The sequence below is a fragment of the Plectropomus leopardus genome, chromosome 14 (genome assembly GCF_008729295.1).
Source record: "Plectropomus leopardus isolate mb chromosome 14, YSFRI_Pleo_2.0, whole genome shotgun sequence".
NCBI classification, from domain to species: domain Eukaryota; kingdom Metazoa; phylum Chordata; class Actinopteri; order Perciformes; family Serranidae; genus Plectropomus; species Plectropomus leopardus.
The window spans coordinates 3627612-3655476 of record NC_056476.1 but is presented as its reverse complement, the minus strand read 5'-3'; the positions used below and the strand labels follow the sequence as shown (position 1 = coordinate 3655476).

Genomic DNA, 27865 nt, shown 5'->3' with positions numbered 1-27865 from the left:
TTTTTTAATTACTGCTGGATCCTCAAACGAGAGGAGCAACACGTTTGTGTGTTACTGAGCTGCAGAGAAATCTTCTGTTTTCACTCAGCTGTTTGTCGTTTTTACGTGTTAACACAGATCTGAAACGCTGACGCTGACGAAACGGCGAAGCAGCTCACCTGCACCAGCTAAAACACAACCTCATGTCAAATTTATTTATGTTTATCAGAGTTTTCTACTGAACACACCACATTTTTCAAAATCGCCACGTTTCATCGAGCAAAGTCACACCTAGAGCTCAACTGTTCACCGTTTTTGACTCTCAATCACCTGAAAAAGGTTGATATTACACGTTTCTGCAAACCACACATAAGTTACATTTGGTGTAACTTTGTAGTGAATACGCTGAAATTTTAGGCACAAAATCCACTCGGATATTATCGAGGAAAATATCGTGTTTTTGGTGGCACAATCACAGCTGGAGAAGCTGCGGTGTCTCTGCAAAAACAAAATGTTAGAAGACGCAGAGTTGACTCGTTTTTGGTGTCGGCCTCGAAAGGTTATGATGTAGCAGATTCGTTATAACTTCGTTTCATAATGCTTTGGTCACTGTTTAGTTACGTTTAGGCACAAAAAAACCCTCTTAGTTATAGGTGGAAAAGATCATGATTTCGCTTGAAATACCCAGTTTTGGGTTAACTCGGTAAAAACAACTGCCTCTCGTAGCGAGGAAGCACAGCGACGCCTCACAAAAAAACAACAGGTTTTGTTTGTTGGTCTTGAACATCACATCATCCACCATCCCCTAAACCTCTGAATGACAAAGTCAGCTCATAAAACGTCACCTGAAACTTTGATATGATACAAATTAAACGTACAAATGTACAAATGTTAGCAGGAAAAAAGTCCCACTGGATTAAAAGCACATTTCTCCAAAACACACACTCCCTGAAGTAAAACAGCCCAAATGTCAGAAAAAATGAGTTGTCTGTTATTTTCTTGCAGATAAGCTGAAGGTTTAATTTCAAAAATGCTTTGGTTAATGTGTGTTTCAGGCACAAAAACCACAAGCAGACGCTGAATGAGGTGTTACTGCATCACAAAAAAAAGTTGAACATCTATCGTGGAATATCACCGACCAGAAATCCCTCATACGTGGGAGCGGCCACGCATGAGTGGCTTTCCTTTCCATTATCGCTCACATAAAACGACTCGACTGGAAATAATGACGACTAGTGCGAAGGCTGCAACAGAAGTTAACGTGCTAATGTTTTGAACATCCATCGCCGTGCTTCTTAAAATCGAAGTCACAAACATTTCGCAATTGCGTTTATTGTCATTTTGAAAATATTGCTAAGTTTTGCACATATCTGTAATGGAAACCCGCCTAAAAAAAAAAATTAAAAAATCACTTTTCATGCTACTAACCTGGCAGAAAACGCAGAGATGTCTCAGTAAAAATGATCACTTTTTGTGGCGCTCTACCTGCGACAAACACAGCAACGAGTCACTAAGAAACACCCACATTTTTGGGGGTAAAAAGCTGCTGGAAATACAGCGATGTCACGTGAAAAAAACAACCAGCTTTGTTGTTTTCTGGTCTTGAAAAGTCGTCTGCAGCTCGGCCTCCAACTCACAAACACAAAGTTATCTGATCCGTCATGTAACTCGTGTAAATATTATAAAGTTTCTATACTGCATTACAAGGAGTCTGCAGATCTGACCTTTGCCACAAAATTACTCAGATCACTTCAGCTCTAACTGGACCACCAGCTGCACAAACTCCTCGTGTTGAAACGTCCTTGAGCAATGATCCAGACTGCCGCTCCGCTGACCTCCGGCTGCAGAGGTCAGGAGAGAAAAAATAATCAATTATCTCTGATCATATTGTTTCTGGGAACTCTTCTTACTGATATAAATACCTCGTACTCTCCTGACTTTCAGGCTCACTTTGTCGTGACTAAACTCTGCTATTGATCTGATTAAAATCCATTTCTGCTGCCGTTTTCACGGCGACAGAGACTTGTGTAAGAGGTTTATTTGAACCATCGAGCAGCAACAGCAGCTTTCCTCTCTGAGTCTCTTTTCAGCCTCTAATCTCATCATCGTTACGTTCCTCGTCCCTCGCGCTTTTAGTCCCACCGGGATTAAAGGGTTAAAAGAAAACTGCGGCACTGTTACCTCGCCGAGGTTTCACTGTCCTCTGTTGATCGCATACTGTCAAAGAAACGAAAATACTGCAGCGTACATACATGTCAGCTGCTGACGGGGAAACACTGATGCATTTTAACTCCCTGCAAACAGTCTCCATTTAATTCAATTAGCAACTAACATAAATCCAATTTAAGCAATTTAACAAGACATAGCCCAATAATTATCAAAAAAAAAAGTTAGATTATATAATATATTATATATATTATTTTGATCATAATTAAAAATAGAGTATAGTTTTTTCTCTACTTTTTAAAATTATTTTGTAATAGTTTTTGCCGCTTTAAAAAAAAACCCAAAACTATTATTATTTTTTAAATATTTAATGAAAACCCCAACCTTCTGCATCCAGTTTCGATGGATTTTTTTCTCTTTAAATTACCTTAGCTTCGGTTTTAACTGAAAATATAAGGGTATATTATAATAAATGTTCCTTTATAATAAGTAACCATCAAACCCCAGTGCCCATCAGCTCACCTACCAAAAACTTAATCTGCTTTAATTCAATTACAAGCATTTTTTAATGAAAAAATACTGGTCTTAAATTTTGAATTAGTGTCTTTTCTTTCTTGTTTTAAACTTTTTTTTTTTTTTTTTTTTTTTACATTTTTACAAAAAGGAACATGCACTAACATATTACTCTATATGAAAAGCTAATAAAATAGATAGTAAATCCTAATAATTGATTTATAATAATAATTTATGGAAAATAAATAAATAAAGACGCATATAAAGGACAGACGTTCTCTGCAGAGCAGGGTCAATCGAATTAGTGTCTTTTCTTGAACAGAAATCCATTAAATCTCAGTCACTCAGTTCCCAAGAAAACCTGCAGCTATTTCCATCTAAAAGATGATAACTCCGAGCTCTCGTTTCTCAGAGTGGAGGCCCAACACGACCTCTCGCCTCTGCCCGCGACCTCTTCGCGTGCCACCCTGTCAAATCTCGTGCACGCCCCCCTCGCTCTCAGGCGGCGTGGTCTCAGGCCCGAGTGTTTGCAGAGTATCAGCGCTCGGCTCAGGAGGGCAGAAGACAAGCTGATTAAGCGGCAGGATTTTCCAGCAGATCAGAGCTGCTATTCCCGGCCGCGGTCGGCAGATTAAGACCCTCCGGAGCCGCCTGCTGCTTCTGGTCTGCGGGTGGGAACGATTCACGGAGAACTCGGGCGTTCCTCCAGCTTTCACTCAACTACATGACTCAGTTTTCTGGAAGCTGACCAGAGAAGCTCGTATTTATTTAATGGAGGATTTAATAACTTTCTCATAAGCCTCCTAGTGGTGATTTTAAGTCACACGTGGGGCAACATTATCTCATTGCCAAATTCACGTTTTACAGCTTCAGCTGCATGCAACACAGACTGATTTTTTCATGTGATTTCCTGCAGCTCCAGGCATCCATTTGTTTCTACTCTTGCAATTTTAGAGCGGGCCGATTGCTCGATGCCTGGCATTGCTGATGCAGCTGTCTGGAGAATCGCTCATTTAAACAAATTCACACTCAAATAAGCAGCAACCTCTGAAGCTACGAAATAAAGCCAATACAGAAGCGCCAAAAACTGCAGTTCATCAAATGGCCACTTGAGGCCGGCTCAAAGAGTGAGTCAATCCTCTTAGACCCCCCGTGTGTTAAAATACCAAACTTTACAACAGAAATAAACAATAAACAACAATAACGTTTTTTACCATTAACGACTGTATACGGGTGGGTTTTTTTTATATAACTACCCAAATGAATGTAAATATTTTTTAATATTTGAAATTACATATCTCTAAAGAGATTTCCTTATGTCACCTTCTGATTTTTTTTTTTTAAATTATCTCCTTTGTTCTTTTTTTTAAAAAAAAAAAAAAAAAAAAATTAAATATTTTTTAAGCAAATTTTAAGGAAATTTTTTCTTTAACTTAAAGTTGTTTTTTTTTTTAGTTTTAGTTTTGCTCTCTAAGTTGATTTAAACATTAATGACATCTGTATAGGGATGAATTTTAGATAACTCACCCATAAATGTTTTTTTTTTTTTTTTTTCATATTTGACATTATTATTTCCCTGTGTCATTTTCTAATTTTTTTTTAAATGGTCTCTTTTGTTCTTTTTAAAATTAATTAAATAAATATTCTTAGGTAATTTTCTTGTGCTTTTTTAGTATTTGTTTGTTTTACTTTTTAGTTTTTGGTCTCTTTAGCTAATTGCAACATTACAGACATCTTTATGGGGGTGAATTTTTACATAATTCACCCATTTAAATGTAAATAGCGAAGGGTCCACTGGCCCTCCACTTTATGCCTGTGTCACATAACTTATTTTAAGATGTTTTCTAGATAAATGCTGTATGAGACGAGGAAAAAGAGGAAAAAATAGTCCAAAATAACACCACAGCAGCTCTAAACCAGCAGGTTTCTGATCTTGGTGGTGAAATATTCATCTCGATGATTCACTGTTCACATTTTCTCTCCCTGAACGCAACCAGAAGATGAATGTGAAGGTTTAATCACAGAAACACCCACCTCCTCATCAGGGAGCGTTACTCACTTCCTCCACCTACACTCACACTCCCGCTGATACCTGCAACACACACCCGAAAACTCAGCGACAAAAATCACTCTTCTCTCCAGATCAACCACTACCACTGTTTTCACTGTTTACAAGCAGGGGATTATTTTATGTGCTGCCAGTTTTTTAAAGTTTGAACCCTGAGCTCCTCGATGCGTTTTCCCCAAAACATTGGGAAAAAAAGACAACGAACATCTCGGTAAGGAGTGTTTCTTAAACTGCAAGAAATAAGTAGAATTTAATATAAAAGCTAGGGAAAAATGTCTAAAGAAAAAAAGAAAAAAACTGGGAAAAAATGTATTCATCATTTTCATAGTTACATATTTAAAATTGTATATTTATAATATTATTTTAAATATTTGAAATTATTATATATTTTTAAAAAAGAACCATGTCATTTTTCGATATTTTTTTAAAAGTCTATTTTTTTCTGTTTTTAAAATTAATTAATTAATTTTTAAAACTAATTTCAGGTAGTTTTCTTGTACTTTTTTGTTATTATTTGCTAATAATTGGGTCATTTCGTCTGTAGTTGCTCGTTGCCCCTCTTTTCATGTTTTTGAAAGACATCAAGCCAATGTGCTCAAATTTCAAAGGGTTAAGCAGCACAAGAGTAAAAGTACTTAGTTACATTCCACCACTGCCAATATATTAATAATAAAACAAGGTGTGCTAGTCTTTGGCCTGTCTTTTTCTCACTCAGACACTCAGTCATAAACACCCAAATAATCAATAATTATATTAAGGTTTTGTTTGTATAGTGCTTTAAAAGGTACTCGATTACATGGTAATGAAAAAGTAAAAGCAATAGAGTATAAAAACGTGACACCACAGAGATGAAAAAAGAAAGAAGCGAGGGAGTTATAGATCACAGATTAAAAGCAGATTTAAATAAGTGGGTATTGAGATGCATAGACCTGTCCAAAACAGCAGACTAAAACAACCACAGACCTTTTTATAACTCACAGTAAGCCTCTGGGATTATACCGTGTAACAGGCCTGAAACGTCCCGACCGCCTCTGAATGCAGCAGGAGGTTTTGACTAATAACAGCAGCAGCAGTCAGGTCAGAAAAAAACTGATATAATGAGACACAATCACATGAAATGTCATTAAATGAGCATTTTGCATATCAGATTTCTGCAGTTTTAAACACGGACTGTCCGCCAGTGAAGATTTAAAAAACAAAAAACCTCCCTAATGATGAATGAGAACACCCAGAGTCCAAAAACTAAATACAGCAGTAATGATTTTCCGGAGCTTCTTGGTGCTCCGGAAAAGCTCTGGGAAAGCTCACGTCAGGACGGTAATAGTAATAGCAATTAGTCAGAGCTGGTTATCGAAAGGTGGCGGAGAGAAGAAGACGCTCGTCTGTGTTTTACTGCAGACATTTTTTTGGTGCTGAGCTTCAGAGAAAAGTCGCAAGTTCACCAAACATGTCAAAGTGTAAAAAGAAATCAGCGACGAGAGGATGGTTAAATAATTAGAATTACTGCCTCGTGGTTGTTTGCTTCTACTCAAATTTCTCTTCCAGTTTACGTCCACGTCTGTGAAAACATCACAGAAAATCTCTACAATCAACAGTTTCAAGATTAGTGTCACAAATTCAGTTTCTGACCAAATGTCTCCAATTCTGTTCCTGAATTATGACGCTATGACATTATGACATCACAGTGAAGCTGACTTTTTTTTAAAAAGTGACACATTATTGTTGGCTGATCTGGAGGGAGATCCGTGTCTCCCTGCAGGACACTTAAACAGGTCCTGTAAGGGATTAAACCTTTGACCCACTTTGTATTTCTGCTTGTGGTGCAACAGAAGACAGAAAAACTAAAATCTCTTCACTCATTTATTGTATTTACTTGAATACAAAAGTGCAAAAAAACACTAAAAATAAAAGTAATTATCTCCCAAACAAACAAAACACTGATTAAAAGAGATTTTTTTTAATAAAAGGGGAGACACAAAGTTTTAAATTCTCCACAAATTAAATCACTGTCGGTTTGAATTTCACTCTTGCTTGATGCAAGCAACAAACCGGTGCCAAGTGACAGGAGGACAGAATTATGTAACCCCAAACGGTAAATCCTCTTGGTGCTGCGGTGCCAGGCGGGACCTGGAGGAGCCCGGTACCCCTGCTGGATTATCACAGTCTCATTAATGTACACGCAAAATACACTGGAACGAGGCAAAGAGATTAGAAACCTCATCCTGTGTACTGGTGGTGAAATAAAGACAAATCTCTTTAGGTTCTGGGTTTGGTGGCGAAGGTGAGGTACCCTGTGTGACCCGGGATCTCTCTCTGGCGGGGTGGTGGTCTTCAAGGAGATGGACGCCTGTCCTGGAGGTGTTTTCTCTGCGCCGTCGGGCTCAGTCTGAGTGGAGGGGTCCGGGCCGAAGTCGGGCAGCGGCAAAGAGACGGTTCGGACGTCGTGGACTCGCAGCAGGACCTCAACGGTGCTGATCTCCTTGAAACCCTGATCCGCCAAGGCCTCGCATGTTCTCTGGACCTGCTCGATACACGGAGAAAACGAACACACCCGACCTCCTGGGGATGAGACAGAGAGAGGACAGACAACAAAACAATAAAGACAAGACAGTAACAAAGATGTGTTCTTGTTGCTATGACGACGGCACGCATGATCATGCAGCAGCCAGTAGCTCCTCGAATCCTTGCTACTTTTTTGCTATATTTTCCTATTTTTTTGACCCCTTCTGCTGAAGCACGACTGTTCTACAGTAGAGAATCAACGTCAGGAAAAGTGAAGTTTGGGCTGAATGCAGCGGGCCACAAGAGGATCTCCTCCACCACATCATACGCCGAGCGGCCAGTCAGACCAGAGGGGAGAAACTAAACTGAAAGCGCCGGACAAAGAGAGGGAGGAGAGCTGGCATCAGGGCGAGGCTGACCCGGCTTGGACCGAGAGCAGCTCCTCTACCAAACCTTCTTCTGGCTAATGTCCACTCATGAGAGAATAAAGCTAATGTGATTAAGGCTCACTCAGCAACGGGAAATCAGAGACTGCTCTGTGCACATCTTCTGAGACATCGTGGTCAGTTCAGGTCAAGACTGATGCAAATTAAACAATGCACTGCAGGATTTGAATGATGCCACCAGCAGCAACATGCCCAAACAACCGGATGAAATCTTCATAGTAGCTGCTGATTTTAAATCAACTCATCCTCCAACTCCAAAGATCAGGATCAAGGACAAACGGAATTTCGTTTTTTTTTTAAACAAAGTTTAAAAAATGTCGAATGAATCTACCTTCCCTCTACTTCCTCTGGGACAGCCAGGCTCATTTTTACCCACAACAGTGACTCAAAGGGAGGCTGTGTTGATTTTTCCACCACTTTGGTCCCAACCAAAGTATCTCAACAACTACTAGTAGATTAACGTTAAATTTGTACAGATTTTCAGAGGCTGAATCATGCAGAGTTAAGTGATCCTCTAACTTTTCCTCTGGTGCCACAGACAAGTCAAAGTTTGACTTGTCCAGTGAAGCACTGATCAGGTCATTCATGGTCCCCAGAGGTTCAATCATGCAGACTTCAGTGACCCTCTGACTTTTCTCTAATGCCACATACAGGTCTACTTTGACTTCGACTTTTCCAGTGAAAAAACCTCTTGGATGACCCGACTGGATGGACTCGTGGTTCTCAGATGATGCATCGGATTCACAACAAAAGTTTTATTCTGAGGTTGAACCGTGGGGACGTTGGCGATCCTCTTCCTCTAGTGCCACTGTGAGATTCACATTTGTAGTTTTCAGTGAAATGTCTCAAAACTATTCTCCTAAAATGATGACACATTAAAATACTCTAAATGTAAAAAAATGAATAAATAAATAAAATGTACAGTGAAAAAAATCATTAGTTTATTTAAATATCTGAACAACTTGTGTTCACTGGGATTTTTTTCAAAATGAGATGAATTATTAATTTTATTTATTCAGCACTTTCTAAAAAAAGTTAAAAAGTGCTTTACAAGACAAAAAAAAAAAAAATTATTGTGCAGAATTATCAGTGTTTATTTAAATATCTGAACATCTTCGTGTTCGCTGGGAATTTATCAAAATTAGATGAAATATTATTAATAATAATAATAATTATTATTAAATATTAATAAAATAATCATTAATACTTTATTTATTCAGCACTTTTAAAAACAAAGTTACAAAGTGCTTTACAAGACAAAAATAAAAAAAAACTAACTAAATAAAAATAGCAGACAAACAATAATGAAAACACTTTAAAACCATTTTAAAGTAGGCCTGCACAATCATATGAAATATTATTTTAAATCACAATATGGCCAAGCTCAACTACATCAGAATTAAACATGTTTACAGTCTGGGGGGAATTAAATGAAATGCTAAATTTCTGCATTTTATTTTTATTTTTTTTAAGTAAAAATAAAAATAAAATGCAGAAATTTAGCATTTCATTTAATTCCCCCCAGACTGTAAACATGTTTAATTCTGATGTAGTTGAGCATTTTTACGTTTGTCTTTGAGGATCGACTTTGTTTTGGAGCCAGCCGCAGGTGACCATTAAAGGAACTGCAGTTTTTGGTGCATTTGCTTCATAATTTCAGCCTCGGAGGTTTCCGTTTGTCCGAACCATTGTGCGTGAGAGACAAAGCAGCAGGAGTCACTAGTTGTAATTAACTGTGAGTGATTCTCTTAAACAACAAGATCACCGCAGATCCACTTAACTCAGGATCTGTTGTCACGACCTTGTCGTCTAAAAGTCTGTTTGTGAGACTGAACTGTGGCTTTATGATTGAGGAAACTTAAAAACATGACACCGTTTGTCATCAAGTTTCTCTGGTGTTTTTGGGACAAATTAAAGCATCAGATATCTCAGAAAGGAGTGACGAAGGTGTTTTCACTGTAAGAGTAATGTTAAAAAAACAGCCACGGACAAAGAAAAATGATTCAACTTAACTTAATCTGGACTCAGGAGACATTCAGCCTCCTCCAGGGATCCCATGATACTACTACGACTATTAATAATTTGTTTTTCTTACACCTACAAGCACTTTTCAAAGCATATCGTTTTCCCTAACAAAGCAGGCCTGTGACCTGTCGGGCTCGGGGCTGTAGTTTGTGGATCATCGGGGGATGAACGGCCGCTCTGATAAACACAGATCAGCTCTCTGCTGCGGGCCTCTCGGCTCTAAACGAAACCCCGCGGTGATCGGCGGCGGGAGGTCGGAACATCGAGCCAAGAAAACTTTCACCGGGTGACCTGAAGAGCGAAGAATGTGACTCTGACCAGCTGTCCTGGGAGAGAGGAGGGGTTAACGAAACAAAACGACTCGATATGTTTGAGTGATGTTTGATGATTTTGCCGTCAAGAGACGTAATTTAAAGGCGTACTGCACAGAAAAACGAGCTTTGTGAGCCATAAAGCAAACGCTGGTGAAATTATAAGATTTCTTACCAAACTTAAAAAAGTCGACATGTTACGGGTTGAAAATGGCTCAATGTTTCATCTAATGTTTTAACCCTTAGCTTTAATATCACACACTCTCATAACTCTCTGCACACAGAACGCACTTTTCAAAATCAAGCAAAAAATAAAAATATTATACATTAATAATATTTTCAACTTTCAATGAGTTAAAAAACAATAACATCAGTGTTAATCATAAGTATCAATTAATCAGTAATATTTTAACCCTTTTAAATGCCAGTTTTGTTGCCAGTATGTTTTTAGATTTAAAAAAAAAATCGAAAAAAAAATCACAAAAATTATTTTCAATATACTACACGCTAAGTAGATTTTCTTTTCCAATTATCACTGTTTGGGATATGTTGATGTTAAGCAGCAACATTGAATTTAACACATACACCATCATTTTTGGTGCTGTGTAAAAAAACTCACACTCATTCCACTCTATATATTAATATAATTCTTTCTTTGGGTTTATTTTTTTAACCAACATCAATCTTAATCACAAATATTAAATATTTATTATTTTTCAGACTTTTAACCCTTTAAGTGCCAGTTTTTGTCATGATGCCACTATGGTTCTACATGGAAAACAACACAAAAGTGAATTATTTTCAATATACTACACATGCAAAGTAGATTTTTTTTTAAATTACAGCCTGGGATATGTTAATGATTTGCAGCAACACTGATGAAGCACCTGATGGAAAACGTGTGTATTTTCTCCATTTGCCAAATATGGTAAAAATTGTTTAAAAAAATATACAAATTCCGAGGCAAAAGCCCAGAGTGTTTTTATGCTTTGATCGCTGGAGGATCAAAAATTGCAGTTTGAATGGGTTTCAATGGCGCATTTCTTGTTTTGGCACTTAACAGTCTGAATGTCACAATTTAGTTTCCACAGTGCATTTTAGACTTACTGTAGGAGCTGAGCTGGAAACTCCAAGACTAAACAAAAATACACAAACTTGGGAAAGTTTATACCATATGCATGAACGCAGCCAAAACAGCCCCTGAGGGTTAATCTTACTTTACATTTCAGAGGCGAAAAATCTGCAGTCTGCGGTGATAATGTGAGACAAACTGATGCCTGATGGGAGACAACATGAGATTCAAACTTCATATTCTGAAGTCATCAACATGTAATCACCCCAAAACTCAGAGTTACTGAGTGAAATAAAGTGGAGTCTGCAGAGGGCAGCCTTGCTGAAGAATCTGCAGCGTCTGGTAAACAGTAAACTTTGGGATGTTTCAGATAGCAGTCGTTCCTTCAGCTAACAGGACCAGTGTTCTCCCTTCGACACAGTCATAAACACAACTCAATGGTCTCCTAGCAACCGGGGTGAACACACAGGGAGGGGCCGGGTCGATGATTATACAAGGGCGTCTCGGGCGGGTTATTAATAGCTTTGAATATCAACGGTTCGTCCGCGACGACGAGCATCTATACATGCGTGAAACATATAAGTCCTTATCGGGCGGCTGAGTGTTTGCTTCATGGTTGCATAATAAGAGTCTTACAGCGAGCGGGGAGGGAGGGCTCGATGGAGTCAGGGTCCGTCTCAGAGACCAGGCCGGGCTGCAGGCCAAAAATTAGAAGAATTACAACTCTTACATTCTGTCCACTGCAGCCCAAGAGCAGATCTGACAAAAATGAACAACAAGGTGATGAATTTGGGCTGCGGGTGACACGTCTTGCCTCCTGTCGTTTCTACTCTGCAAACATCTCGCCCGCTAAAACAACCGGGTATCGCAGGGTTACTTTTGTTGGGCCTTTAGGTTGTTTTTCGGGGGAAAGAGGTGCTCAGCCGCCCCGAGGCTCTCAGGAGAAAACATCCAGTCAGAGCGGTGGGAAGTAAATCAAGCCTTTCCTTATGGAGCCACATTCACCGGCTCGCTCTGCCTGCAGCATAACCCTGTATGGTCATGGGACTGCTTCTACAATGGCTGCACTCTATTTATCTGTATCTGTGTGTGTGTGTGTGTGTGTGTGTGTGTGTGTGTGTGTGTGTGTGTGTGTGTGAGGGTCATGAAAGGAATATGTTGCAGTGGCACCATAAAAGGGATTTAGAGAGGAGGAGGCAGAGCAGCATTCCTCTTCATATTGGGGCTTAGTTTTTAAAATCGTGCTGCATTTATGCGTCTCAGGAAGATGAGCGTGTTTTCATAAACCACTGATCCTGTGCATCCTAACAGGACGGAGGACAGAGACTGTCGGTTTATCGGATAAATTCATTTGAGTAGCAAGATTTGGTGGCAGAACACAATATTGCTTTTTTAAATGCAACATCCACATTAAATATAGTTTTCTACAGTGTTTTATTTTAGTGTTTCCTCTATAATTCAAACATGTTAGAGCTCTGAGTTTTCAGCACCGTGGCATCCCTGCCTTCATGCTAACTTATAAAAATGACACCAATCAGTTCAATACAGTGAGGTCTATATCATTTTCAGTTTGGGAAATGTTGGTATTGGGTCAGTTCTTTGTATCAGAAGAGAAAAGTTGGATTGGTGCATCCTTCACAAATAAGGGAAGAAAAAAGAAAAAACGAATGCACATTTTTGCAAATCTGGTGTTGGTGTATTTGCACCTATTCTTTCTAGAGGTCGACAGATAAGACGCTAAAATTTACGCCGTAAGTATGAACACTGCCAAAATGATCAAAAAATTAAGAATGAAAAGCACATAAGATGCATCAAACAGTCTCTAAGGGTTAATTAATCTTAACATTATAATGTTTATTCATATTATGCAACAGTCCGGTGTGTGTGTGTGTTATAGCGGGTGGTATTATCATTTGTCGTTTATACATAAAGGACACTCTGTCCTTCAAATAACTGCTCACACTGAGAGCGTAGTGAGAAAGGGTTAATCTTTATGTTCTACCTGCATCATATAAGCCGTGACCTTCTGATCACCTCAGTGAACCGCCGACCTGCCCCGACATGCTGCTGCTGCTGGTCGTCACAGAAACCCCAACACACACACACACACACACACACACACACACACACACACACACACACACACACACACACACACACACACACATACGCAAGGACAAAGTTAATGAGAGCTGTGTCGGCTCGGATCGATGGTCGCTCTGTGAGTGCAGGGCGAGGCGAGACGGCCGCGGGGGGAAATAAACTCGCTGGCTGATATTTTTAAAATGTGCTCAGTCACAGTCATGTTCCTGCTGTGTCAGGACGAGTCACCGAAAAGTCAGCAGCAGGTGATGGGAATGTTCCACACACATGTATTTTATTTTTGTTTAGTCGACAGTGACCTCCAGTCATTGGAGGTCATATCCGAACGCATTCAGGGTTTGTTCTTATTTTGTTAGTACCCATTGATTTTTGGGATTCGCCATTTTTTTCTTTTTTTTTGCTCTTCTCTTAGATAAGAAAATTTTACGGTCCAGTGCACTACCAGGATACCAGGATAAGAGAAAAACATTTTCACAGACCACAAATTGTTGCCCAGCACCAGGAAAAATACGTTTTATATTACATTACAGTTTAAAAAAAACATGAATATAATTTAATCAAATTTAGATCATGTTTTAAAGTAATTATGTTATTGAATTTCAGGGCTAAATAAAAAACACTATACTTGGTGCATTAGTCCCAATTACTGTCATTTCAGTTACCGTGCGCCCCTCTGCTGACCACAGGTGAAATGTAACTAAGTACATTTACTTAAGTACTGTACTTAACTGCAAATCTGAGGAACTTTTACATTACTTGAGTATTTTAATCTCATGCCACTTTTCACTTCTACTCCACGACACTTCAGAGGAAAATACTGTACTTTTTTACTCCACAACTATAATTAGATATCTACTTTATAAATTTAGGGTTTTGCACATCACATTTTAGTCTTAATTTGAGTTTATCGTTAAAAAGATGATAATAATAAAAACGGTAATAATAAAAATCCCCCGCAGTGGAGTCTTACCTTGTTTCTTCAGAGCAGCCTTGGAGTGTCTCACCGCCTCCCAGGGGCTGGGGATGTCCAGGAAGACGGCGTCCGCTATCCCGGTCACTCCAAAACCGTCTTTGCACACGTCCTGGTTCCTGACGGTGACCAGATGGTCCACGCGGTGCTCCTTAAACTCCTCCGCCACCTTCTCCGCCCGCTGCTGGTGGAACTCCACCGTGTGCAGGTGACCTGTGGGGGCGATGGTGCGCAGGATGGCGTGGGAGAGGGAGCCGCTACCGGTCCCTGAAAATGCAGACATCAGCATGAGGGGATGAGTCTGAGAACAGCAGGTTTATCGACAGAAAATTTATAAGCAACTATTTTGTAGGGCTGTAGTCAAAGAAAATCTTGGTCGACTGCATTTCTACCTTCTCTTTAACAAACAGATTGGTCGATGGGTAAAATAAACCTGTTCCTAATCTCTAAACAGGGTTCACACACATTTTCATGAACTAAATTTCAAAACTTCTTCATGACTTCTCAAGGACCCGTGACAAAACAACCTCGCTGGACGGCTGCGGCTCACACGCTTGCAGTGTTCACACTGACAACATTGTTGCTGCAGAGCTGCTACAGAGCTGCCTGCCGCTGTAACTACTCTATTTCTATAATTATACACACATATTCTTCCACACATTTTTGAAGCCATACAAGACACTGTATTGTCAAAAACTTGGCCCTGAAAATATTTCACAATAAAATACCTTGTGTCAACAACTGAAGAGATTCTGTTGACAGATATGTCAGGGTGCTTTTATTCTGAAACTGAAACAGTAAAGGTTGAGTAAAACTAATATGTTTGTATTTCCTTATGTCTGTGACGGATGAATGCAATTGTGGTTGTAGTTGTATAGAGTCAATATGATTATGAAAACACAATTTTCATGGTCTATTTCTGCGCACAAAACCGCGTGAGTCATGCAAAACTCCGCCCCTCCAGATGTGCTGCAGCTGAGCAGCAGCCTTTCCATGCCTGAGCAGTGCTACTCATGCGGCAGTGCGGCTGCTCTAACCTGGTTAAATGGGCACCAAATTTAAAAGAAAAACAACCGATTACGCAATACTCACCAGGCAGTGTGGCTCCACACACACTCAGGAGAGTCTTGCTTCACATGATAAACGCCACCACGCTACGTCACATACACACTTTAGCTGTCTTAAAAAGGAAGTCAGCAAATAAGACATCACAAATCTTTTGATGCAACTATAAAATCATGCGGCTCTAAGACGACACATATTATATTTACGTTGTCAACAACTAAATTACAGAAATTGCCAATATGTTACATTACACCACATCACCAGATTACTGGAACAATTAATGTCATTACACACAACAAAATTCGATGACTTTTCCAAACTTTTCAGTGATTTGATCTAATTCCATAACTTTTCCAGGCCTGGAAAATAAAATGATCTAACTCCATGACTTTCCCAGGTTTTCCATGACTGTGGAAACCGTTTCTGAACTAACTAACTCTGCCACAGTGTGCTGAGTGCACTCTACCTGGGAGGTTTAGGTCTCCACCAGAGTGGTTTTCCATTTTTCATTTTCATTTTTTGCATATTTACACTACGCTACAAACGCCAGCAGTTCGACGAGGCGCTGAGTGTCTGTTTTGTGCTGAGAGCTGCACATTTGGCCTTTTACTGGGTCAAATTTTTTATGGCCTACTTCTTCAGCTGCTGCAAGAATTCACTGAAACACATTGTGATAAAACTATCCGCTGAACAGTTGGTAAGCACGAAGAACCAGGACAGATAACTTTGGGATCTGTTTTAGACGTCATGTTGCACATTAACTCAGAAAATGAACTTTCCCATTTTTCTCACGTCATTATCAAATCTTCACACCAGATAATAAAAAACGATCCAACTCGTCTTAACGTCTTGTTATGTCTCAGAAATGACGCTGAGAGCTTCCCTCGGTCTACAGTCTACACAAAGAGCTCACAGCTGTTACTAAAGCACGCGCGCACACACACACACACACACACACACACACACACACACACACACGCACACACACCCTCACACTGCCTCACTCGGGCTGATAAGTGGATGCTACATTTCTGAGTGTAACCTCTTCGGCCTGCAGCGCTCTGCTCGCTCCTTGATGCCTGCTCCTAATGTGCAGTTTGGTGGAGAGTAATGTGTGATTTCAGCAGATGTACAGTAACGCTGGTCATGTGACCTACACTTAAAGCCGAGGTGGGGGATGAAGCATCGAGAGCACAGCTAGAAGCCGGCAGATCCTCCACACCCCCTCCTCTTCTTCTCCTCCTGACATTACGTCACCGCCGCCTTTGTTCGAGTGGCGACAAAGAGGGCAATGTTTACCCCACAGCAGCACTCTGACTTGCTAAAACCTCGCACTGCCGAGCCGGGCGGAAACGACAGTAAATGCGGGAACTGCGGATGGATGGAGTAAAGTGAAGGAATGAGGAAACACAGATGTGAATATGCAGATTAAAACAACAACAACAGCTGTCTGTTACAAAACCAGAGAAATAAAGAGAGCGAGAGCTCATAACACCAAGATAAGGCTTCTGTTTGAACTTCCTCATTAATGATAAAAAACATTTCTTTATCATTTTGGGTGAAGGACAAACTGTGCTGATTGTCCTCACTGGACTTTATGTTGATATACATACAGTGACTCCAAAAAAATACACGATATGCTCAACAAAAATCTGTTTTGTTGACTGTTTAACCCTTAGGGCTCGCTTTAATATCACTTTTATCGCTCTGCGCACAAAATGGGCTATAAAAATCAAAAATATTATACATTAATATTATTTTCTACTTACATTGAATTATTTTTTAACCAACACCAGCTAATTATAAATATGAAATATTCATTGTCAGAATTGTAACCCTTTAAAATGCCAGGTTTCTGTCATGATGTTTTTAAATGAAAAAACAAAAAAATAATTATTTTCAAAATACTACATGCAAAGTTAATTTTTTTGGATTATCACAGCCTGGGATATGTCAATGATTAGCAGCAACACTGATTGTGACAGTGCACCTAGTGGAAATAGCATGTATTTCTCCATATGCCAAATACGGTAAAAATGGTGTTAGAAAATAGTAAAAATTAATTTGAAGGCAAACGCCCAGAAGGACACCCAAAAAAAACACAATGCATGTTTTTATGCTTTGATGTGGGGTCAAGAATTGCAGTTTGTATTGGTTTCAATGGAGCATTTTTTGCACTAAACGTATGAATGTAACAATTTTGTTTACTTGGTGAATTTTAGACTTATTGTAGGAGCTGAGCTGGAAATTCCAAGATTAAACAAAAACACTAAATCTTGCTAAAATTTATGCAATATGCATGAACACAGCCAAAATGATCAAAAAATGAAGAATGAAAAGGGCGTAAAATGTGCGTAACAGTCCCTCGAGGTTAAAGGGGTTTGGATTCAGTTTTTGAGGTTCTGTTTTTCATATTGTTTTTGTATTAGACTGCATCACTATATCATAGGCAAGGCCAAAATATCAATATTACATTAATATCTTGATATGAGACCAGATATATTCATCCATATATTCACATTTCTGATGATTATTTATCAAGAATCTCATTGTATCAATATTTTGGGAAAGGGCCGATAGACCGATAACCATGACGTCTGGCTAACAATAAAAGTCACTTCTGGGTAGAAATCCGACTTATCAGATGAAATAAGCAAAGTTTTGATGTTTTTTTTTTTTTTCAAACAGCAACTAATCGACTAATTGAATGTTAATTTTACAAAAAACAATTGTGTTCTGATCAACACTCAAAAACCAAAAGATTTTAAATTTACAATAAAAAAGCATATTGTTAAATATTTTAAATGATTATTTGGTTATTAGAATAGTTGCATTTATTTTTTTGGTTGACAAATTAATTGTTTAGTTTCAGCACTAATCGACTTCATTGCATTTCATAGATGTGACGCTACAGCAAGTTTTGTCTTAAAGGCTGTATAATTCAAAACAACTGCACCACAAACTGCAGCCTCACGTTGTTGCACATCGAGAACATTTCAATGGGCTGAAAAGATCGATCCTCGTCTGTAAAGCAGAGTTTACTGTTGAGAGGAAATGGCTGAGAGTCTCCAGCTGAGTGATGGGCGAGCCAGGGGCTCACACACTATCTGAACTCGAGCTGCATTAAACAGACGATCAATCAGCGCAGAATGCGACTCTGGAGTTCAGGCTTCATGCCAGCGTGCTGACGGGTTGAGTTTCCATCCAAGTACAGCGCCAAGTCCACCACAAGTACACTAAACATCAGCAGTTTTATATAAAATGATGTCAGAAATTTACAAACAGAAAATGAAATGTGATTATAGAGCCAACATCTTTCAAATTTGTTCAAAAAATTGGCATTTTCATTCATTGGAGAGGACAGTGAGTGCATTTCTGGGACAGGCTAATTTAATATAAAGGGATCTGGTGCTTTAAGTGTGTAACTGGAGTAAAATTGTTACATAGAGTACATGACAATCGGTTGGTAAACCAAGAGTACTACTGGTCAGAGATGCACCTACACGCTGACATTAAGGAAAGCTGGCTGTTGGTCTGATACGAGCCAAACAGCAAGAAAAAGCTTGATTTACGATCTGATTTGAAGTTTTACGAAGAGAAGGAACACATGGTAATAACATCTCAGCTGAGCAGAGATATTTCACACCAAAAACGCAAAAATGGCACAAAAATGATGAGAGGAAGAAATATTAAAAAAAAAGCAGTGAGGCACAAAACGCTGCCACCACACACAGAAAACTATAACAACCTCTTTCCAAAGCTAAAAATGCGAGGTTTTGAGTCTGAGCAGCTGTTGAGTCATGTTGTGACTCAGTGTTGACATTTGAGAAGAGCTGTACTGAAGCTTCATACATCACGTTGACATTCAAATTCAAAATCACCATTAAAATGCTATGAAGCTTCTTTTGTCTTTTCTACTCATTGTTTAAACCAAACCCTCGGCAACAGCGCTGGGCTTTAAAGGGATAGTTCACCCAAAAATGAAAATTCGGTCGTTATCTTGGATGGAAAGCCGGGTGAAGTTTTATAGTCCACAAAACACTGCTGGAGATTCACAGGAAAAAGGTGTTACACTAATCTCCCAAACAACTGAAGCAAATAGTGATCAGAATTTAAATTTTTTAAAAATACTTAATAAAACCACAAAAGCCAAACCGCTCGTCCGAGGCAATCCAGAAGACCTGAAGCCCCAACGTGCCAAGTTGTTTTGAAAAACATCACTTTTGCATAGCCTGTAGCTCCTACTGTGCGAAAAAGAAAAAAGATTTTGATCATTAGTCATGTGACTTGTGTATTCATCACATCTGTGAATACTCATTAATTTCACTGAGCGGAACTGAAGAAGTTGCGCTATCTGCAATAATTAGAAATAAAGAAGTTGTATCCGACCACGTGCACATGAAGAGGAAACACTACTCCGTTTGACCCCTTGGACGTGATTCAGCTGTACGATCTGGTGGCCACGTTAACCACCAGCTCTGACATCTGCTTTTTTTCTCCACTGCAGTTGGTTGTAGGTGATCAGAAGAGAAGAGTATTACGCAAACGATGATGAGCTGCCCTTTAACGAGATCTCTGTGAAGTAAATGGTCAAGGCAACCCATGAGTCATATCAGAGTTTCTATTCGGTACAAGACGTCAAGTCAGTGGGCAGCCACTGTACGAGAGGAAGAAGAGGAGGCAGATGATGGTGGGGGAGGGGGCTGCTGGCCTCAACTGTAGGTCATCTCTGCTTTCTGTTCTCAAGCACGATCAGAAGCAAAAAGCAGGCCAGAGGTCAGACAGCTTAACTTCCCTGCAGGCAATTTAGAGAGCGAATGTAAGACGTCCCCCATTATTAACCCACTTCTGTCTCTGTAGATTTCAGGAAACCTCTCAACCATTAAATGTTGGAGTGAAGGCTGACTGTAGGTGGCTGTGTTCGGGCTGATCTCGACAGTCAGTACGTGATGCACAGTTTAGTCGAGCTACTGTCAAAGCTTGATTACGTCATTTAATTGGACTACTGTCATTGTCCTAGTATACAAACACCAATGATTTATTGACGGAAGTATGTCCGACTCCGCCACGGCAGGTGGAGATACGCCCTCTTGCTGCTAGTTGCAATGAATCGGTATTATTTATAACGTCTATGATATAGACCAAATCACAATCATAACTGTTTATTTACAGTAATAATTATAATAAAACCACCGCGTCAATAACATATAATCAAACGAAGCTGGGAAAAAACTGCCTTCATTGATTACTTAAAAGAAACCTTGAAAAATCAATATTTTGTATATTTTCACCTCTTAACCCTGCAGTACCACAGTCCTTACCAACGGGGATAACAGTCATTTTACTCCACTGAACGACAGAGCTGCTGCTCTACTGCTGCCTCCATCAGCTGTTGTAGAGGGTAAAGGGGAGCAAATACTGAAATATACTGTACACTTACACTGGTATTGATTCAGTCCCTATCCCTAAATACCAAGGGAGGTCCACAAGGCGACTACGAGCACGTGCAGAAATCTGAGTCCAGTTAAAGTCAGTCTGTCAAGTGTTTACATGACAGAATAGCTCAACTTACAATCAAATTATCTGGGTGTGTTAGTCCAGTTTCGACAAAATTTAATTTAGCCCAATTTCAGTCCAACTAATATGTTTACATGAATTTTAAAAGTCCAGTTTTGGTTGGATTTACACAATAATTTGACTTTTTCTACCATCATGTGAACGGACTGACTGTATGGTTTGACCAATGTAAATGTTTTAAGACTTATTCTACAGCAATGGATACACATACTTCTGCATTTAAGCAGCCAATTGCCATTTTCTCTGCCCGAGAATCACATTACTCAGAATTTAGGTCACAGACGGTCATTTATGTCATAATGAAACGCCCCTGTAACGAGAACATCACAAGATGACACCAGACAAAATGAGACTCCTTCAGGGCAGGGAGAAAAACTGTTATACAGAGAGCTTTTTTAGTCATCATATCAGAAGTGAACGAGACATCTGATCCGACGCTGGCCCAATAAACTGGCAAAAGGACATGCTAATGTAACAAGGATTAATTACAAATACAGATCAACTGAACATTTTAACTCGAAAGAAGATCTGTTTGTATTCTCTATTTCTGTAAATCAAATCAAATCAAATCAATAAATTAAGTTATATTTTCTTAGTTTTTGAAGTGAAGTGAAGTTTTTGGCTTTAACTTGTCAGTATGAAATACATGAATACAAACATATTCCACTGATCTACAGGTAACATGCCAAGATGTGCTGCAATATGCCAAAAACCTCCCAGATAAAGACAAAAAATGCTAGCTTGTAAATGCAGATGTGATGAAAAAAAAGAAAAACTGACACTTACAAATACATTTTATTATTAAATGTGGGCAAATCTAACAAAAAAGAGCTTGTCCTATGTCAGCCTGAATGTACGATGGATGTAAACAATGTTGGACTCCTAATGAACAGTCCAGCTCAAAAAAATAGAAAATCTATTTGTGGCTGCAGATATTTTAATCATGGCAGGCCGCCACAAATAGATTTTCTATCTTTTGAGCTGGACAGGAGTGCTGTTAAAATATACAGGTTTAAGTTACTTATTTCAGCACACTCTTGGAGAGCAGAGAGTACTCTGGGCACAGACGGAGCAGCAGAATGTCAGGCACAGTGCAAGTGAAACTTAACAGTTTAAAAAAATTGCTTTCACTCGCCTCTGCAGCAGCTCCTCCTCTTATCCATCGATCTGATCAGCTTTGATCGGGTCAAGTGGTCCGTTTTTAATCTGCTAATCAGTGTACACAAATTGCTGCTGAGGAAAAATAACCTCCTAATGTTTTTTGGGTTTTTTTCAGTGTTCCAAGAAAACTGGAAACCTCAGAATTTAAAGAGGGGACACAGAATGACAGAAAGGGACACACATTTGCAAGTTTGCAAAAATAAAAAACAGCCATAATTACAACCTGGACTTAAACCACGGGCCTCGCCCCTGTTCCACCTATGTGCCCTCTGCCCGGCTGAACTTGCCATATTTGCACAGCCTCAATACTATGACTCAAAAGCCCTTGAGTTTCAATGAGTATTTACCTAGTGAGTATTTACTGAGCATACCGAAGCACTGATACAGGTGGAAAAGCTTCCAACACTCGGCCAAGGTGACTCCTCAACATGACCGGATGCTCCTTCAGCGAGCTCAACATGTGAGAACAGCCAACAACATTATCGCCTCTAATCGCTGTGTGTTTACACAGCTAGCTGACAAAAAGTCTCCCCTCCACAGGACAGCACGTCCTGGTTATAGACTAGCAAGCCGAGCGTTATGAGTCACCACTGTGTCGTACAAAACGCCTATTAGCACCTCACCGACACATAACGACGCTCAAGTGTTGCTCTGTGCAGCTAATGAAATGCTGCACGCAGGAAGAAATTTAATAAACTGGTACTTCATCTCATATTCAAACCATTATCCTCCAATTTTATATGTGATAAGATGGTTTAATCTAATGCATGCATGTGGATGCAGTGTTAAATATGCAGAGTAATGCGATACGATGCAGATAGTGCAGCCTTCTTGCTGACTAAACAGATTTCCTGTTGAACTCATTTATCACCCAAGAGAGCCTTCGAATCACACGCACACGCACACACACAATTTCCATTAAGTACAATCAATAAAGTGGCATGCGCAGGGGCTGGCAGCAGTAAAACATGATGGAGCACTGCACCACCGCACACATATTAACATCCTCTCCCATCCCCGCCCCTTCGCTGCTCTTGGACGGGAAGAAACTGCAGCTACAGCTCACCCGAAAAACACGCCAACACGCTCTGAGTGATTGCAATTAAACAAATGGGAGGATGGTGCTGAAGGCGCGAGACAAAAAGTGACAATGTGAACAAATACTGTATTACATAATTGTGTTTGGCACATCTGTGAGCCGTCACATGATGTTCATTATCAACAGCTGAGGCTCAGAACAAAACATCAGGCTGAAAAGGTGCGAACAGGAAGATTAAATTTAACCAGGCGCCTCTTAAAGCTGCAGCGGTGAAGATTTAAGGCCGTCATAAATAATAAAACATGGGCCGCATGAGAGCAAAATACCCCATCCATCATATGAGAACAGGGGTGACAGAAGTATTCAGATGCTTCTCTTAAAAGTACTAATACCACACTGTGAAAATACTCCACTGCAAATAAAAATCCTCCATGTAAAACCTTATGCCTACAATAAATAAAAGATTATGACATGCTTTTAAAAGGCAAATGTTTATTGTGAGCTTTCAGTCACACACACTAAGATTTTGCAAAGACTCTTACTGTGGAGATTATTTACCATTCTGCTCCTGGTGCAAAATATTATGTATTATATTAACAATTCCTTAAATGTCCACAAAAACACACAACTTTTTATTTTCATTGTAAATGCATATCAGTCCCAAACATCAGTTATTGGTGCCATGAACTACCAATAAACTATTTTAGTATTCGCCCTGAAAAACCAGTATTGTTTGACCCCGTGTCCTTAAATAGATCGAATAGACCCTCACCTGACTCGCAGACGATGGACCCCGGCTTCAGCTCCAGCATCATGGTGATGGTGGCGATGTCGGTGGTGTAGAGGATCTGCGTGCGGTGCGGCAGGGTGACGGTCCACAGCTCAGGTGTGGGGTGAAGCACGCGGACCCAGCCGCCTTTGCTGCAGGTGACCTTCGCCCCGTAACGCTGGCCGATCAGGTCCGTGGAGTGGCGAATGACTCCGTAACGTGTCTGCGTTTGGGCGCCCTGCTGCACCTTGACTGGCATCATGGATTCATGGCCCAAGTAGACGATGGCGACGTCTCCGTCCTGGATGAAATCTGAGTACTCCACGAAACTCATGGCGAGCACCGTCACTCTGCAGCAGGAAGGTAGGAGATTAAAAAAATCAGCAAAAAAATACCAAATGTTTATCATGAAATAATGTAAAATAGATGGTATGGTAAGTCCCAGGTATTTGCATAGATTTTTCTTATTCTGATATTTTCAACATACATGCAAGAAAAACTGTTTTTAGATCTAACAACAAAGAGTACAACCATCTTTAACTACTCCTTCTGACATATTTAAATGTACTTTAATACTCTAGCTTAAGTTATTACGTTTTTTTATTAACTGAGTTTGTTCCACATTCTTTACATATCGTCTGTTATGGCAGTAAACAAATATCCTCTATGTGTCAAAATGCATTTCAGGTTGTTTATTTGCATTTACAGGACGGTTGGATGGAAACAGCACTGAGACGTCTTATGGAGTGTCTCTGGTGGACATTCCCACAGTCAGCAGGATAACTGCACACTCGCTTAATACTTGCAACATCTGTAGCATCCTGTTGTTTAATCAAACTGCACATTTTTGATCCCAAAGCCATCAAAGTATAAAAATATGCATTGTATTATTTTTGGGTTTCGTGGGCTTGTGCCTTAGAATTTGTAATTTGTCATTTTTATCATATTTGGCATATGTAGAAAATACATGCTGTTTCCACAAGGTGCAGTGTCACAGTCAGTGTGGTTGCATATTATTGACATATCCGAGGCTGTGATAATTTTAAAAAGTCTACTTTGCATGTAGTATATTTAAATTAATTCATTTTTGGTTTGTTTTTTTACATCTAAAAACATAGTGGCATCATAACAAAAATCTGGCATTTAAAGGGTTAAAATTCTGAACATTAATGAGCATTTGATATTTATGATTAGGACAAAAGCTGGTTAAAAAAATAAACTCAAAGTACAAAAAAACCCCCCCATTTTTAAGTAGAATATTTTTATAGCCTGTATTTGAAAAGCGCGTTTTGTTTACAGAGCATTATGAGTGTGAGTATTAGAAACTGCACAAAAAATAATAATGTAGGCTTTAAAAATCAATGTTGCTGCTTATCACTGACATATTCTAGGCTGATAATAAAAACAAAAATCAACTTAAGATGTAGTATACTCAAAGTATTTTTTTTCATCTTAAAACATAGTGGCATCACAACAAAAACCTGGCATGTAAAGGGTTAAAATTCTGAAAATGAATGAATATTTGAGATTTATGATTAGGACTGATGTTGGTTTAACAATGAACTTAATAAAAGTAAAAATATAGGTATACATTTTCTTTTCAAAGCTTTATTTTAAAAAGCGCACAGCAATATGAGTGTGAAATATTAAAGCATGCCCCGAGGGTCACTATGTTTATTATCAAATACCACAACACCGAGACCGACGTCCTGTACTGGAAAACATACTTAATAACCCTGATTCTGATGCAGTAATGCTCCCAAAAAAACCTGTAAACATACTGATGTGCAATAATTATTGCGGTTCCTCTTTTAACTTTATGGTGTAAATGTAACCTGAGAAGTCAAAATATACAAACGTGAAACAACAATGATTTCTAATAAGTACACAACAATGTGATTCAGTTCTTATTGTCACTTTTGGCTTGTATTTCCACCATTTCCCTGTTATGTGTTTATTTTTATTTATACAGAAACTGGACTCTTGTCAGCAGTTTAACCTCTCAGCAGGTGGATGGTGACAGCAGCAGGACCGCCGTCTCCATGGTAACAGATCTCCAGGCCCTGGTCCTTTTAAATCACCATCACGCGCACAAACCGTTATTTTTTAAAAAGAAGAATAACCGTCGTTTCATTTAAAAACTCACTAACGTTTCACCTCAGAGAGAAAAGATTCACTTTGGTTTGCTGCTTCACGACAGAAAAGAGACGAAAACATGTCGGACAACATAGAGAAAATGTAAGAGATGATTTTTATGAGTTTTGTTTGTGTTTCTAAAGGAGAAAAATCCGGTTTTGTGTTTTCCGTATCGTTGCCCACCGTGATTGAGGTTAATCTAGATCTTTGATTAACTTTTAGTTAGTTAGCTAACTAGCCAATGCGATTAAGAATCAGTTTATCCTCAGATTAAAGTAAAGGGGGCACAAATCGATGGAGAAACAGACTTTAACGCAACACTTTTAACTGTTTTTAAGGTGACGTTATTTAAGCTAATTTAGCAACGTTAGCCCAACTGACGCTAACGGCTATCGAAGATGTTAAAAAGTCAGTTTTAATGCCGTTTGGGAAATATGGCTAACGTTAACCCTTTGAAACATGAGCACATTCGTTTAATATTTACTGAATTTACACAAAAAAGACACGGGGAAAAAGGCAATGACCAACTTGTTAGGAAATGTCTCACAAATGTCAACAAGTTAGTAAAAAAGTGACAAGAAAATGACCACAAAATTATTGTGCAAAAAAGGGTAGAGTGAGGTGGGGTGGTATTTTTATTTATTTTTTATTTTCAAAATGAGTACATTTCTTATAAACTACATATATATCATAAACTTGCCATGTCTCAATGCCTTGAGGAAAAAAACAGCACTTTTTGGGGGTCACTTTCTTTCCTTTTTTTTTTTTTTGAAAAACTTATTTTAAGGTATTTTCTGGTACTTAAAAAATATTTTTGTGCTGATTTTTGGGCCATGTATTGTGTGAAAAAAACATTAAATAATTAATTAACATTTCCAGCACTTTTAGGTCTATTTCTTCTTTTTGGCGTACTTTCAGGTAATTCTCTTGTAACGTTTTTGGAGCAATGTCTTGTGTGAAAAAAGCTAAAATTTTCAGTATTTTTTGGGGGGTCATTTTATTGTTTTTTTAAAAATTATTATTTACCTTTATTTATTTCACTTTTTAAGAACTTATTTTCAGGTATTTTATTTTTTTCGTCTTGTGAAGTTGCTCATTGCCTTCTCATGTTTTTGAAAGAAATCAAACCGATGTGCTCAGCTTTCAAAGGGCTAACTTTAACGCCTACTTTTTACATATCAAGAACACAATATCTAATCTCAAACATACAGAAAGGTCACAGTGCAGACAGTCTGTAAAAACAACTTTCCACCGAGTTTCTAAATGTTGTGTTTGAACGTTAACTGCTGCTTTCGCTTGCTATCAAGCTAACGAGCTAACATGCTAACGTTAGCTGCCATAGCCGCTAACTCCCCTCGGCGGGTAAAATAACCGTTACCGGACTCTGGACCTACCGTCTGCAGAAGAAGAATTCGCTGGAGCTTTTAAACGAACACAACCGCTGGTCAGTAAACGGTAAAACGTGATGTTAAAGCCGTTGAAAGTGCATGTGGACGGAGCTGACAGCTAACTAACCACCCATTCATTCCTCCGCGCACACGTGGTGTTGTTTTCAGAGGAAGTGGAGGAGACGCCACCGGAAGCCGATTCGCTTCACCGATTTGTAAACTCCCTCCGCCGGCAGAGTAGATTCGAAGAGGCTGCGCAGATGTTTTGTAAATCTGCTTCTCACTTCCAGACGCTACAAACGTTTTGTGGCGTAATCTTGTGAAAGCCCCACAATAATATTTAATGTGGATTTAAGTATTTATAGTAATAACAATCATCACCATCATAATAATAATAACTTTATTTATAGCGCCTTTAAAAGCAGTTGTTTAGAAAGCGCTTTGACAGACAAAGCAAAGGCAGGAACAAGCCAAACAGAGAAAAGTGTAGACCAGTCAAATAAAAACCACAAAATGTTTATAGAGGACGTCAACAGGAATAAAGCAAATACAAGTAATGAAACAGACAGATCCCA

General features: G+C 39.1%; 1 protein-coding gene across 1 annotated transcript; it reads right to left on the bottom strand.

Moving 5' to 3' along the window:
• Window positions 1–6904: 6904 nt before the first annotated feature.
• On the bottom strand, window positions 6905–27428 carry trmt61a (tRNA methyltransferase 61A). The gene is given in 5 exon segments (XM_042500377.1): window positions 6905–7039; window positions 7041–7285; window positions 14156–14422; window positions 23770–24116; window positions 27297–27428. Coding segments are annotated over 4 exon segments (900 nt in total). The 5' UTR covers window positions 24101–24116; window positions 27297–27428; the 3' UTR covers window positions 6905–6982.
• Window positions 27429–27865: the final 437 nt, after the last annotated feature.